General features: G+C 40.2%; 1 protein-coding gene across 1 annotated transcript in view; it reads left to right on the top strand.

The window, feature by feature from the left end:
• The first annotated feature begins 1,374 nt into the window (after positions 1–1,374).
• LOC124161412 (pituitary homeobox x-like) overlaps positions 1,375–16,271 on the top strand; it is a 253,210-nt gene continuing 238,313 nt past the window's right edge. The window contains exon 1 of the mRNA XM_046537729.1: positions 1,375–3,034. Within this exon, the coding sequence (XP_046393685.1) occupies positions 2,518–3,034 (517 nt within the window). The 5' untranslated portion in view covers positions 1,375–2,517. The remainder of the gene's footprint in view (positions 3,035–16,271) is intronic.

Here is a 16,271-nt window from a genome sequence, read left to right on the forward strand (position 1 = left end):
TATTCTGAATATTAGTATTACAGTTCCTAATAGTATATAAGTATGTATTTGGTGATCTGTCAGAAGAACCTAATGACTGACCTCAGAGGATCTAAAACTCTTTTATGAGATTCATTTTTAACCTCCGTTACGATGAACAGGTGTCCTCTTATAAGGTTATCCTTGAAGTACAGACGTAATTATTCACTCAGTGTGTTTGTACTCCTTATGCTCCGTCTCCGAACCAAAATAATAAAGAGATATGTTTATGCATCAACCACAGTCCCTTTAAATTTAACATGTTCTTCTCCCTTCGTACTTCATTGTACGAGGAGAGAAGGGCTGCAACGGTGTCTCAAATGATAGAATTACTGGCGTCACTCACTAGGACGATTCATTGCATGTTTTTTTTTTAATTTTCCATCGTTCTAACCTTGCGTGGATTTTCTATAGATAATACCAACCGTTGGCAAGTTTTGTATTTACATGAATATGGACGTGTATTTTGCTATTATACGTGATATTTCAATGCAAATGCATGTGGCCGTCCTCTTGCATGATTGATTGATCATCCCCTACCAAACACCATAGAGGTGGCTTACAGGTATTATGTAGATGTAGATGCCAATCCCTTCCATCGAACTTGGCCAGTGATGATGAACCTGAATTTGCAACAAAGCAATATGTATACCAGTCATGGGGCTTTAATGCCTTGTATGAGTGCCATGACTAACTTTCCGCATTCCCCATCGACACAATAGATCCGCAATGCCCACACTTTTTTTCCCCAATATTCCTCTATATGTATATAAATAATATTGTACCCCCAAAAATGTAGCGGGCACATTTTGTTACATAATTTCGCTACGTTTAGGTGACACTTTTACTTATAAATAATTGTACATATAAATAGAAACTGTTTTAAATACCCCACATAATATGTATACATTATTCCTGGTCAAGACATAGATATTTCCTGGCGTCCGCCATCACCGATTATTTTCGGCGTAACCCCGACTATATCGCCGCGTACCACCGATTGGGAACACTGCAATAGAGGAATGGGTGCGAAAGTCGGAGCCGCGAGTACGCGGCGACCATGCAGCCTCCGGGGGCGTAGACGCGCTGCTACGGCGGCGGTCAGACCCCTCTCAATCGAGCGAGGCGGCCCCACGAGATAGGGTGGGGAGAGGCCGCGGCGGGACGGTGGTGGAGAAGGGAAGCGGCACAGCGCCGGCAGCGGTATGCTGGCTCTTCGATCACGCGGGGAGGAGAGAGAGAGAGAGAGAGAGGCCGACTCGGGGGCGGGGCGAGGGCGGCGGAGGCGTGCGTGGGGGCGGGGAAAAGGGGGCGGGACCCGGAGGGGTCGGTGGGGTGGGAGCCGGTCCAGGCCTATTCACGGCTCACGCACACAGCTCCCCCTCCCGCACCTCGGGGGAGCCAACCAAACCCCTCACACTGCGCCCCTCCCCGCTTCCCAACAGAAAAAAAACACGCGAGTGAGTTGAGATACGGAGGGCAAGGGAAGGGAAGGATGAAGAGAAGGAGCACAGTTCCCAATAGTGCCGTGTCCGGTGGCCATTAAAAGAGGAGCCAACTTGCCGCCGAATCTCGGGGAGAATACGCCCGCACGACCCGCCCCCCTTCCGCAAGGAAATCGCCGCACTCGACCGGCAAACCAAGGGCCCCCAAAGGAAAACAACACGAGGACAGCGGGGTCACACTCCGAGAGGGCGTCGAGGGAACGGAGTGGTATATCCGTGTCGTACAGCCAAAAATCACTGGACGTGATTTGAAGTCCAGTTACGGGATTGGTTTTCCTGCGGGAGGACAGGCACCGATCGGCGGGCTCTCCTGCGCTTGTGGGTTCGGACAGCTGTTTTGCGAGGTGAGGACTTCATTCAAGGGTCCATCTTGACTAGAGAAGTGACCAGCGGGAACGGAAGAGAGACCCTGGCGGTGTGATTGGCACTGTTGAATTTAAGCGGACCACGCACAGAACCTTGAGGTACGCCTGGTGAAAAGCTAGTTGGTGCTTCTATCGCTTCCCCTTTCGGCCCACGGGACGGTAACTAAGTTTTTGGAACTTCGGACTGGAGAATTCATAGAGAGAGAAAAAAGCTCCCCGGAGGTAAAAAAAAAGCAATGGACAAGTGATTTACGGATTGGAAAAAAGGTGATATTTTGTGACTGACAATTCTTCAGTTTTGAAAAAAAAGTGAGGTAGGCTCTTCACCTTCATTGTTGGGTCGTGATTTTGTATTGGACGCGTTCAAAATCACCAGGGGAATCAGACGGGATGTGTCACGAAGTGGTGTCCTTCGGTTGTGACTCCGGATGAAATCCTGTGAGCCGCTCATCGACTGAATTCACCGTCACCGACCGCATCGGAAACACGGCGAGCGCCCGTTCCGGTCCCCGGGGGATCCCGCGCGCGACACCCGGCGACACGACTCCGCCAAGTCCCTGCTCCTCCTCCCTTCCCCGCCGGCCACGGAGGCCCCCACCGGCCTAACCACGGCGCTCAGCCTCTATCGCATGGACGGCCTCGGTGCCGGAGGCCCCCTGGGGGCTGCCGCCGCCGCGGCCGCTTCACTCTCCGACGCCTCCGGGCTCTGCCTGCAGGATCTGGTGACGGGCGTGGAGCACCACCACCAGCCGCCCCAGCACCACTCGCCCCACGGCCACCACCCGCACCACCAGCCGCCTCCTCCGCACCACTCGCAGCACCATCCCCAGCACCATCCTCAGCACCACTCCCAGCACCTGCCACCGCACCATCACAGCGCTCTGCAGCACCACGGAGGTGCCTCCAACGGGGCAGGCCTCCAGCACCTCCCGCCCCACCTGCAGGCCCCGCTCTCGACCCCCGATGGGGGCTCTGGGGCGTCGGACCAGGGTTCGGCACCATCCCCTGCCTCTGGGGGCGGCAATGTGCCCTCGTCGGTGGCACCCTCGGGGCACCATGGCGCAGACTCGGTGGCCGTGAGCGTGGCGTCCAGCCTCCACCACCACCATCACCAGCACCATGAGCCGCTGGAAAAACTCAAGAGAGGTAGGTGATAGGCGTCGCCCTTGTTCGATGAATTATAATCCATTTTATTTCCCTTCGGCGCCTGGTCCAGTATCTATGGACTTGACGCGTTGGAGTCTCAAAATTCACGTGAATGTGGAATTTCAAATCGGGTATTTCTTTCTATTGGAAAATTCTTTCTTTCTATTTTACTTTTTTTGAAAATATCTAGATCCTCATACAATGACTGTTCTACCTCAGCTAATGGGTCGGCTATATTTGGGGACTTGACGCAAAGTTTCAAAATTCATGTGATTTGGACGACATAGCTTCGGCTTATTTCTTAGCTTTGAATTGCATTTATTGACGTTTTCGGAGGTGGTGATACACGATGACTTTTCTATTCCATTAATCCATTATTTGATTGAGGTCGTACTGATTTAGGAATAGTTGCGGCGAAATCTTTCAATTTCCGTGTACATTGCGTTCAGCTAGAACTTCGAAGTCCTCCGCATGGTTTTCTTGCAAATTAAAATAATCTGGAAATTAAATTACATCAATCTTACCTAAATAATTCCCTAGCTTTATTGAATTATCTTCTTATCGTTCTCTTCATGGAGCAATAGCCGTGTCAAAATATTTTAACTCTAGGTTATACCGTGTCAGAAGCGTAAACAGTGAGGGAATCGAACATCGTTTGTTAATTTTGTATGAGATAATATCGTGAGAAAATATTTTTTCGCAGTGAAACCTCAATGGAATTCTTATAATTCCAGCCACCGTGAACTTTCTGGTTCTTCCTTTTTCTATCTATAAGACCCGCAAAACCATTGAATTAATTAATTATTCATTGCTAAGTTATTATTCGCCAAATGAGCACATCACCAATTAAAAATTTAAAGTCATAGTATTAGAATTTATCTTCACACAGTGAAATCTCTAAGTGCAATGCAAAACAATGAAAAGTGTATGACTGAAATTATAATTTAACTACCATTTCAATGTGGGCCAAAAAAAACTATTATCTTTTGTAGTCTACCACAGTTTTCTCACAATTATGACTCGTTTCAATATCAATCAGTTACGGGTAATTCACCTGTTCATCTTTCCCATTCATCATATTCAGATACTAGATTTTTAACCATACCTGGGTGTGATGAATTGGCAATGAAACGCATAAGTTATATTAAAATACGGTGGAATGCTACCAATGCGTTTTGTTCTTTTGTTGAAATGAACGTTATTGTTCATTGCAGTCTCATTATGTAAATTATAGTTCAATTATAAATTCTTTCGGCTAAGAGAATAATGTCAGTACGTTGGTGGAAAATATGTATAATTATTTTTAATTGTCCAGAATAGAAACATCTAAGCTAAACGTGATAGATCCCATATCATTTTTGAAAGTATTTGGACGCTGATACTCACAGACCTACGTGAGTATTATCTTATCCTGTCATGCCTCAAGAGTGAACCGACGCACTGTTACAAACATAAAATACATAATTTATAAATGAAGTTTTCAAATAGCAAACTTACTGTAAGCATTAGTTACACATCATCGGAAATTATAACGAAGAACATAACGATAAATAATATTTTTAATTCTTAATAGATGGCTATCATAATATTTGACAGGTAAATCATAAGAATTGAAATAATATATTTTGCTAAAAAAAAACGTGGTAACATTGACCTCACCTAAATTGTAATTATGCTTTGATTCATAATACAATAATTATGTATCAATTCTCGACAAGAATATCAAAAAGACCCTTCTCCTACTCTAATTTTAGAATACGGGTGATTAACAGTCTCTAATTTTGAAAATCTATGCCAAACTCTAGATGGAGAATGGAGAGCTGCGTCAAACAAATCTTCGTTTTGTTAGCTGCCGGTGATATTGTAACATTCTCACTTAATTCTTTCCATAACCTAGACATATGAAGCCAAACATGAAATTTTCCTCAAAAACTCATGGGAGAAAACACCACGCATCAAATTAGTACTCATGTCAGTGAAATAAACGGAAAAAGTAACTTCGTGGTACTACGAATGTTTTAAAATCACCAGCAGTTAACAACGCGAAGATTTGTTTGACGAAACTCTCCAATATTCATATACAGTTTAGCATAGATTTTCAAAATTGAAGACTCGTAACCTCGGAAACAAGTAATTTTCTCTACCCTCTTCGTAATACTAATGTAAAAAATAGGATATACGTGGTTCAAAGGCGTAATGAAGTTTTATTTGCTCATTTCTCGGTCCATGCGGCCACCGTTCAAAGTCAATGTGTTAGGAAGGGCCATATTGAATGACGGCGAACAAGGGTGAGAATTAATATTTTGTACCCATTCTTTTAACGTTTAAGTCAAATGACTTTTAATTTATTTCGTTTTGGCCCACCCTCGTTTATTACTCAGTAAACTTGGCGCCAGTAAATTGAAAGTCAAAAGGATGATGAAATTACAAATTAACGAAGACAGAATATTTTGCTTTTGAATACGGTGACAATTATGTAGTGCAAATCAAGTGGTGCGGTGGACCATTGATACTAGAATAAGTAAACTTGATCTTAAGTGAATACAAAAACACCGACTTTCCTAGGCCACTGGCTTTCGAAAACATTTTTTTAGTTTAAGATCTGGTTTGAGTTGGGGAAATTAAGATATTAAAATTTTAAATTAGCTGTTCCGTATGATATCATGATTTTTCACTAAAATTTTGAGTGTGTTTTAATTTCCCAATGTATCCAATGATTTATCATAAATATTTAATCATTGCATTATAGTGATAGAACTTGATCACAGCGTGTAAAAATATTACTGCACAATCACGGAATCATAAAAAAAGGAAAGAGAGACTTACTCAGCATGATAACCCATCACCCACCGTCTGTTAGGGTAGGCGACTATGGATTCACCAAAATATAGCTACTGTATTGTCTCATGCCATTTGGTGCCCCATGCAAATGGGAAACTCAAATAAGGAGAAAGACAAAAAATTATATCTTAGGATATCGAAAAAATATATCATCACGCAACCACAATGCATTGAAACAAGCTTATTAAGTAATTAGAAAACAATTCAGATTCATGAAAGATAAAATGTCATAGCAAATGAAACACTGAATATCTCCATTATTATTAAGGTGTGTATCAGAGTGGCTGATTTTATTTGGCTGTTTATTTAGTGGCTGACTTTTGAGGATTGGATATGGGATGTTTTTTTTCTTTTTAGAAAGGAAAAGCGATACTTCATTATTATTAAGGTGTGTATCAGAGTGGCTGATTTTATAATTAAGTTTCGCTTTTCCTTTATAAAAAGAAAAAAACATCCCATATCCAATCCTCAAAAGTTAACTGTATAAATGACATTAATACCGTGGATTCTACTTGATAACAAAAAGCTCACCAATGATAAATGAATATGAATTTAATTACAATAGGTGAAGTACATATTTGAATGTAATTTAGGTAATATTTCGGCTGAAGCAAGCAGCAAGAACCCGTGAAGAACGACTAAGGCCTGTTTACACGATATTTCGATACGTATGAGTTAATGTCTGTTTGCGTGAATGTTTTTTGTGGACCGGTACGGAACATATACGAATGCATGAACCAAATTGGAACAGCTTCTATTTTCCGCTCATGCATTCGCAGAAGTTGGATGGCTACACGATGCATTTTCTCGTTCATTCTCGCGTTCATACATTTAGACATTAACTCGCACGGTTTAATGTAAACAGAACTTAAGAAGAGCACAAAATCAAACCAACATTTTAGAGAAAATGTTTTTCCAAAGAAAAATTTTACTTCAGTAAAAACGGTAGAATTGGAAACAGAATGGAAGGGCAAGATTGAGAGCACTAGATACGGGAATGTGGTCATGTTGGAGAAATTCGAATCATAAAAGCTAAGGGATAGAGGATTATAAAGGAAATGGCACTGTTTGCCCGACTGCAGAAAGTGAGTCAAGAGTTACCCAGCACAAATTATGAACGTCCCTAATTAATCACGGGTGCTTATTCGCCATCTATCTATATGTCACGTGAAAATGACAGCCACCCTCAACTTTCTAAGCCATAAAAAAATTGGAATATGTTTGTATAATAAGTATGTTAATTGAACCTTTCAAAACCATCATAGAATTGAAGTTTAGGCTGTAATGAGAGCCAAATAGTATAATACTGATAGATAGAGAAAATGTATCTTTTTACGTGTCCGTAGGTAGTGATGAAAATACTGTAGTAAAAAGCAGTTTATAATTGAAATCAAAGTTTAGGTTTTTTCTTCCCTCTAATTTTTACCTAGTTCCTTGCCTCTCCCTTCGTCGCCGCGGGGACGAAAATGTGCCGGTAAAAGTATTGTGTATCCATCTTTGATATCTTCCAAATTGCCTGAGAAAAATACCAGACCATTTGTTGTGCTTAATACCAAGTAATATGATATCCTATACAAATAATTATTCCTATAAACTAGTTCCGAACTATTTTTTCTATATGTCCAGTGAACATGATTTAGGCTCAAAAACATAAACTGTGTGCATTTAGGCTCAATTAAAACATGCTATGGCCCCAGCTGCAAGTGCTTATCGTTCAACGAGCACATCTTTCATAAATTTTCTGTAAAGAGTAAATTGGCCTAAATCGAACTGGCATATTTATTAAACTGGCAGGTATACGTATCCACTGCGCCTGAAATGAGCTCACTGTGGTTCCGTCGGGAAATTCATTTTAAATATCATTTACCTCCATCCTCCGAGATACAATGTATTTTTGCGTTTCCCTTCTTCAATAACAACGTACTTAATTGAGCGTAACAACACTTACGAGCGAATAATCACTATCAGCAGGGCCCCTAATTGCCAATCTCGGACTTTTACGTTCGAGTGATGAGCAATTACTCCTCCAGTAAATTTCCGCGATGCGCCAGTCTTGCGCCGCTGCCATTAATTTGTCCGCAGAGAAAGTAAATTGGCCCTTCCGGATCTCAATCACCCGAGCAAACGGAAACAAAATCCACTCCCTAAATTTGTGACCGTCCGGAGAATCAGCTGCACACGTAAAACTTCCATCTAATTGCAGAAAAATTAGTTGCCAGATCTACTTTCTAGATACTCTCATTGACATACTCAAGTTAGGCTTAGATTTCATGATAATAGATTAAAGAGAGCAAAATTTAGTAAAATGAAGAATTTCGAGAATTAGTTTTACGCAAAAATTCTGGCAAAAATGCATTCCCTCATACGGACGTAGTTTCTGATGAGGGGAAAGAAAGTAATAGATATCAAATGAAGATGCAATATTAAATGATCTTCATGAATAAGTATTAGCACAATTAGAAAGCAATACAAATATTTTCTTGGTTTAAGGATAACGAGTAAGGTTGTAGTTATGCTTACCATACACTCAAACGGCACAGATTTACACGTGAGAGACCTGAAGATTGATTTTATTAGTGGTATTTCGGCTTAAGAATTCATCAGGGTGTCCAAAAATTACAATATATGGTATGGTGCAAGGGTAGATAAATTTTGAGTTTACCATATATATTGAAAACGAGTGTTTAATTATAGCGTTTTAATAGTTTAGTAACCCGTAATGCGTTAACTTCTACCCCTTAGATTAACTACTAACAATAAACATATTTCTCTGTGGTCTTCAAACGTTTCCTGTGCTATGCCAAAATTTTTGCTTTTTACCAACGAATCCGTGTTGATTATTCATCGGATTTCCATTTCTCTAGATTTTGAAGTGGTCAATCTTTATGAACTTCCCCGTTCCCTACAAATTAGGGCCGCAAAACTGTCCCATATAATGTGATAATCATACGAAAACTGAACGCTTTACAAAATACGTTTGAATAATATTTTTATACGGTGTAATTCCGAGAATTACTAAACCAGTTTTTTTTACATAAACGATATTCATAGCTTTAAATTTTATGAATTGTAACGGCAAATTTAGAGGCTAACTTAGGAAATACGTGGTTATACTAAGTTTTACACATATTAATTAAATTTAAAATTAAAGTAAAGTTTCATATTTTGTTAAGAATAATAAATTTAGTCTACTTCATTTTTCTTATTGTTGGTTTTTAAGAAGTATAAGATCATTTTATTATGTGTCTTGAACAAAAAAAAAACTGAAATCAGGATTGGAAGGAGAATAAGATATTCATTCCATAGTTTTGCGTTTTCCACACAATATTTTAGGAACTAGAAGCTTTTCTGATTTTATTTTTCTGTATTGACCGTTTTTTCTCCTCCAACATTTGTTTATCAAAATACCAATTTATCTGGATCATCTATTTATCTTCCAACTCCGGCAACGTGCACTATCTGCTCTTGGGTACAGGTTTTAATGATAAGTTTTCCCATTGACTAAAGACTTAATCAATTCGAAGCAGTTCTCACTTAACGGTATGCAGATACGGAGAACATAAATGGAATAGCGAAAATATTGTAGCTATATTGGCCTAGCTTAGAAGGTCGTTTAACCCCTATAGTTGCAGGGGGAATAGAACAAAATAATAACATAATATATTTTGGTTACTCGAAATTAAAAGAAAAACTGCCAGGGATATCTACTAAAACGCTGAAAGAATATTTTGCGTAGTTCGATTTACGTACAATTTAAGTTGATATTTACGTAATTTGATTCCGCGAGCAAAGTATGTTCTACGAGCCAGACTAAATGCACTTAGAACGAAAATCGTCCGGCGAAAATATATAATCAACATATTCTTAGCCAGAAAGAGCCTGTGAAGAAGAGAGGGGAGACCTACTTACCTTCCATTTCTAAGAAAGATGCTATATTTTCCTTCTAAACTTAAGCTACGGCGATATTTTTTTAAATGTACCCCATATTTTGTACCCCACATTTTGCATAAATGTACCCATTTATTTATGAGATCGTAAGGGCTAATCATTTGTAAGAAAATCAGTTTCAAGTCTGTAGTACATAAAATCGACAGCTTGAATAGGCCATGTAATAATAATGGGCCATGTAATAATGTATAAGATCATTACCTTTGAAAACTTGATGAAAACTTTTACTATCGATACCAGTCAGGCCGCATTTTTACCCTTTTTTTCAAGCTTACCCGTTGCCTTTGTCCATTTCGTGATGCATCATACTGCCCGTTTTGTCCTCTTTCTCTCAATTTATTTTATAAACATTACATTTATGCATTTAAGATAATGCTTTAAAAATCCCTTTCAATACCTTTTCATAAGGTTATTGGAAAAATATAAAATAATTATTTAGAACCCTGCGAAAAAGAAACGGCATCAAATGGTCCTTTCGAGGGGCTAAGAGTAAAAGACAAAAAAAAACAAAGGCTAACCGACCAAATCAACGTGTCTTTTTCTCTCGTACGCATTGAAATGGCGATTTGGCTGCAAGGTAGTTTTTATATCACCGCCACAGTGGGAGGGGGGGAGAATAATGGAGGAGGAGGACCTGTATAAACTTCCCTCTCCCCCGACATTCGAAAAGTTTCATCATCAACGGGAATCGATCGCGTGCGGATTTTCCGCTCCACAGAGTCAATTATTGTCAGTTTTTATACCTCCCCGGACCCAATCGTGATGCATACACACACTCGCCGCTGGATTCACACCGACTCCCGCCTCTCTCTATGTAGTACGTACATGCAGTCTCGCTACACCACGCGCGTGTGGACGGGGTGTATATTCACAGACGCACACATAACACGGTTCCCAGCGCCGGGGAGCCTCATAACTATGAGATGAGCCAATCGCACCCGCGCGCGGGACCTAATCGAACGGCCGCACTCCAATAATTTTCGCCGATAATTGCCGAGCGCGCGGATCCGTCGCTTGGCGGCAACCTCTCCATCCCTCGCCGGCGACGTTATCGCTAATGCATCGACGTCGGCGCCGCCGGACGTGGGCCCCCACAACACATGCACCACACCCCCGACGCTGGGCCCGCGAGAGGATCGCCCACCTCCTCCGACGCGCACTACCAATGACCAACCCCCCAACGCGCTGAAACCACCCTAGTGACGAATATTCCACCCCCATCCTCCCCATTTTGCACCCGCTTGATCGGACACACCTCGCAACCCTGCTCAGCTTAAGTGGCAGAGGGCCAGGGTAGGACACCAAACCGAAAACCACCCAATGTTCGTTGCCTCCTGCCCGATCCCCGATGACGAGGGCATTGCGTGGAATGACAAAGGTGAAAATCAACGAACAAGGTTCATCTAGATATAACATACGCGGGCCACCTCCCTCGGAGTGTGGAGCGGAGCTTGGGAATAATTCGAGAATCTGATAGAGATTTTCATTGGCTATACAGGAACTTTTTAATTACATATCGAAATAAATACTTGCAATTTTCCTCGATTATAAAATTTTATTACAATCTAGGTGTCGATGTTACAGTGTTTCCTTGAGGATGATGTATTAACATTAAAACCTTGGTAGTAATAAAATTTGTTAATGGTGGAAAATTGCAAGTGTTCATCTCAATATGGAAAAATTCCACTCCAACACGCTTGGCTCTTCGGATTTTATTAGTTTTAATTACAGTTCAAAGTTTATAGTGCACTATACAATTGTCCGTAGTAAGATAAGAGCAACATGTCAAGCAAATTTCTATTTGAAATAAATTTGGGACTTAAGAGTTGGGCTTCAGAAATTTGATTGGGGGAAAACAAACGTTTCACGGCCTATACTTTTTTATGCTGTTCACACCATTCTTTCTCCAAATATGTCGAATTTTCGGCCCTGTCTCCCATTCTCACGCATGTAAAAAAGGGATAATCAACGTGCGTGTGCGGCCTTACCAAACCAAAGTCTTCGAAAGTAATTGCAGCCCACCATTGGCGAAAGTGGTGCAGGGAATGACGAAAATTAAAATAGACGAACAAGGTTCATTAAGATTCTATTTTCGCGAGCAGTTTTTAGAGTATTATTCCTGAATACTATAGAGCTCTCATTAGAGGTACAGGAGCCTTTTTATTCCAGTTTGTTATTCTCTGTATCCCGAAAAATTGTTTCGTGATGAAATCAAGAGTAATAGGTCTCAAGTTTAGCTATTATCCTTTGGAAATTTCTTTGAGACTGGGAGGTCGTAGGGATCGGATGCCCTTGCCATTTTTCCCTTCCACCTGTCCTACGATTGTTTTCATCATGTCTGAGAGTGTGGTCAACTACGTTGCCCCGTCTTCTGTTTAAGGTATTTTGAAGACTTCTCTTTTCTCTCACTCTTCTTAGCACTTCCTCATTTAACTACCCGGTAGATCCCTTTTATCTTCATCAGTCTTCGGAAGCACCACATTTCAAATGCTTTCACTATTGACTTCTGCGATACTGTCAACGACCAAGCCTCGCTTCCATAGAGAGACATGCTCCACATGAAGCATCCGATGAATTGTTTCCTGACTTTTATGCTTGTATTCTCAGCTGTAAGAAGATTCTTCTCTTTGTAGAAATCCCTCTTCGTCACCTCCTCCAAATACGATACCATAGCTGAAAGGTAGGCTTCCAAAAATTTAGCTAAGGGAAACAATGACGTTTACCAGCCTGAAAATCTTCAATCACAGGATAAAATGCAATTGAACGTGTGTTCTACTTGGATAGCCCCGTCAAAACTGCATTTAATTTTTTGTTTTTCTGTGATTGAGTGATTCTAGGCCCGCCTTTAAGTCGCTAAGACATAAAATAAGGTAACGATAAGTGTGCGGCCACACAATACCAAAACATCCAAAATTCATTGCCTCCCACCTAATTTAAGTGGCGATGAGCATAGACTCTGAAAAAGATAATAATTAGTACGTTTTTGGACTTTTTGAGTGTTTTAGTGCATAAGGTTCAATTTTATTTTGAACCCCCTTTTTTCCCTGATAAAAAGAAGAGCAATAGGCCTTTTGACGAACTGATGGAATAAAACTAATGGTGAAATAGGGTTAAGTGGAAGTGATTAGTAAAATTCTTGTCTTGAGTTTCTCTTTCTATCATAGGTTACCGCAGATACAGTAAAGTGTACTCGTCACCGCTGACTCAGCATATTAAAAAAAATCTTTGTTGAACTGTTTGAGTTGCCTAAAATCTTCTTCCTTTTCCAAAGTGGTGAAGACGGAATTAAGAATTACGCAAGTGCTTGTTCTTTCTTAATTTTAAATAAAATATTTACGACCGAATTGCCAATAGATGATTTGTTACTCATTGTGAAGTTCATTTGGTTGATCATCAGCAAAATATTCCCGAATAATTTTTCTCATTACACATATTTTTCCAAAAAGGGACGGCTTTATGTCAGCCTTACTCATGTGGAAAAAATAAAACTGAAAAATAAAAAAAATGATCGTTTAGATTGTGCCCCAGAGGCTCATTTCAGTCGCGTCAATGTACTTCCGAGGTTTCGATTAAAAAAAATTACGCATTTTTACCACCAGATGGGAGGAGTCTGTGGACGGGTTGTTGGTCGTAGCGTTAAAAATCAGTACCCGCGAGTGATAGGCGGAGAGAGGGAGGGAGGGAGGGACAACCCCCTCGCTAATCCACTCTTTATCCGCGAGGGAGTGTATATCGACTCTTTGTGTCCTGCCCCTCTTTACCCACAAGCCATCGAACCGCGAAATGCGAGGGCTTACACCACCATTCTCTTCATCATGAATGTGAGATCGCGCAACTATAAAATTTCTCGCGAGGACGAGTGGCCATGACTTTAAATTTGGGAGATACTCATGGGAGTAATTCATCACCAAAAGTTATCAATCCTAGGTTAGATTTGGCGCAGCTCTCCACTCAATGATGTAATTTATATTGAAAGAAAGATTTGCAATTTTCCACTATTATAAGCTTTCATTCCCGACATAGGTTTCAATATTACTACACCATCGTCAAGGAAATAAATGGTTCCGAACCATTATTCACCTTGAATATGATGCATTAGCATCTAAAACTGGGTCGGGAATAAAATTCGATGTAGTAGCATTAAAACCTATTTCGGGAATAAAAGTTTGTAAAAGTGGAAAATTGCTGATGTTTTTCTTTCAATATGGAAAAATTCCACCCCATCATGCTTAGTTCTTCTGAATTCTTTGTTCTTCTTAGTTCATCTAATGATATGATGCCTGGCTTTTTTCCGGCGAACAATGACAGTGATGATTTCTCTGATCTCACACCGGGTAAAGTTCTTCATATCTCCTTCCGACGTTTCGATGAGCAACTCTCCTATCGTCCTCATGGACTCAGGAATCCAATGATTGGATTCACTAGACCTGCAACGTTGAATACCATGCCGTATAAATAAAGCAAGTATGTAAAACTTAAGCTACTGTCTCAGTCATTGCCATTTATAATCAAATGGACTAGCGAATTTATTATCACGACTTGTCAGGCATTCTTTGTATCATCCAAGACAAACACAATTAGTACAGTACCTTTCATGAGCAAGTTGGAAATTATTTGCTGCTTTTTAGGCAGTTAGGCATAAAATAACGCAGAAGATGCAGAATGTAGGACAGAAAATAACAAGTTTGTATAGAATTTAACTTTTGCAGAGAATTTTCAGAAAGGTAAGTTTGTCTATCCATAAAGGTAAAATGAGCAGTTTGTTATACTGTTTCATCGACGTCATTGCAAAGAATTGATGCATTCATTTTTGCAGAAATCCTTCCAGAATTGTGAAGTTCTATGCACACTTGTTAGTTTCTGTCATGTATTCTATCATCTTTTACGTCTTTATGCTAAACTGCGTAAAAAGCACTGAAAATTTTCCAATTTTCTCCCGAAAGGTAGCGTAATAATTGTTTCTTGTTTGGACAATACGGCCGATGAAATGAATGCGTGCAAAACCGTGAAGATAAATTCGTTTATCCAATTGCTTATAAATGACAAGGACTGAGCTTTTACCATTAGTTTCACGTACTTGTCTTACTGATGCGTCATATTCTTCAAAATTGCCGGTCTAGAGAATCTAAGTAAAATCGATCATTAAAACCAGTGCTTTATGAAATCACACATTAGCAATAGCTTTTTTCACGAAAGAGTAGTTTTTATCAGAGAACATTTTGTATCTGGTGAAAGAACTGCTCTTATTTTTTCGAAAATTGAGTAGATGAAAAACATTCTCACACATGATACGATCGCTGATGAACTTATTTACCATTACTGTGTACGGTTGTTTACATATGCAGTTTAAACTGTGATAAAAAAAATAACTCTCTGATCACCAAAACTTACGAACCCGGAAGGGTATAAAAAATATATTTTTGATAGACTGGATGATATTTAGCTGATGTGTTTTTATTTACTAGAAAGGAGTGGCGATTCCCCACCTTTGCATATCACATGGAAGGCCTTTTAAATAAAAGTTATATACACGCTAAAAATATGATAACAAATCCACATGAGATAAATTAATTGTTAGGCTTAAACAGCCACTGCGATTTCCTAATTTAATGAAGATGATAAAAAATGAGGAGCCGACGCAGAAAACGTTTGATTTAATGTTCTCTGGGCTCCGGAAAACCACCGCGGAAGTTTAGCCTTAATCTCCCCGGTTTAATCCTGGATTAATTCTGTTTGCGGCGGAAAAAAGCGTTTGTTTTCATTTAAATCCGAGCCGAAATCAAATATTTAGTTGAGCATGAGAATCGGTGTGATAAATGCCTCAATAACACCGTTCTATATTTGGTCCAGAGAGAGTTGCGAGTGCTCTTTTTCGGTAGCTCTCCGTCCCTAATGCTTACGGCAGGAACGCAGGCGGGCCATAACGCAGAAGTGAACGTCCTCGCGGGCGCTGTACGTCGTCGAATTGATGGTCTCCGATCAATCACGGCACCGTCCTTCGTCAGACTGATCCCTTGCTTACGTTAGCTCATTTTTCTTCCCATCAATTGTGTTCGCCGCAAAATACTCAATGGCTAAGGGCACAGTGGTGAATTTTACCGAAATCCTGGCCGAGACCCGAAAATTCTACCTACGGCCACAAAACCAACTACAAATTCACGGCAATGGTAGACTATGATCGAAAATTGTGATAATGGAAAATAATCTTCATAATGTATTTATAAAATTCTTACATATTGGCATAAAACTTACTTTGACTTCCATGCGGGACAAGAGCTTTGAGCAGACAAAACGTATGGTCGAATAAGATTCGAAATCTTTTCTTCCTTCGAAGATCTTTTTTGTGAGGTTTTCAGTGGAAGCGAATGGTTTACACACCAATTGCTTGTAAAATAACATTCAACCATCGGCAATGTAATCGAATAACGCTATCGGATTATTTTATACT

This window comes from Ischnura elegans, chromosome 6 (assembly GCF_921293095.1).
Source record: "Ischnura elegans chromosome 6, ioIscEleg1.1, whole genome shotgun sequence".
Classification (NCBI taxonomy): Eukaryota; Metazoa; Arthropoda; class Insecta; order Odonata; family Coenagrionidae; genus Ischnura; species Ischnura elegans.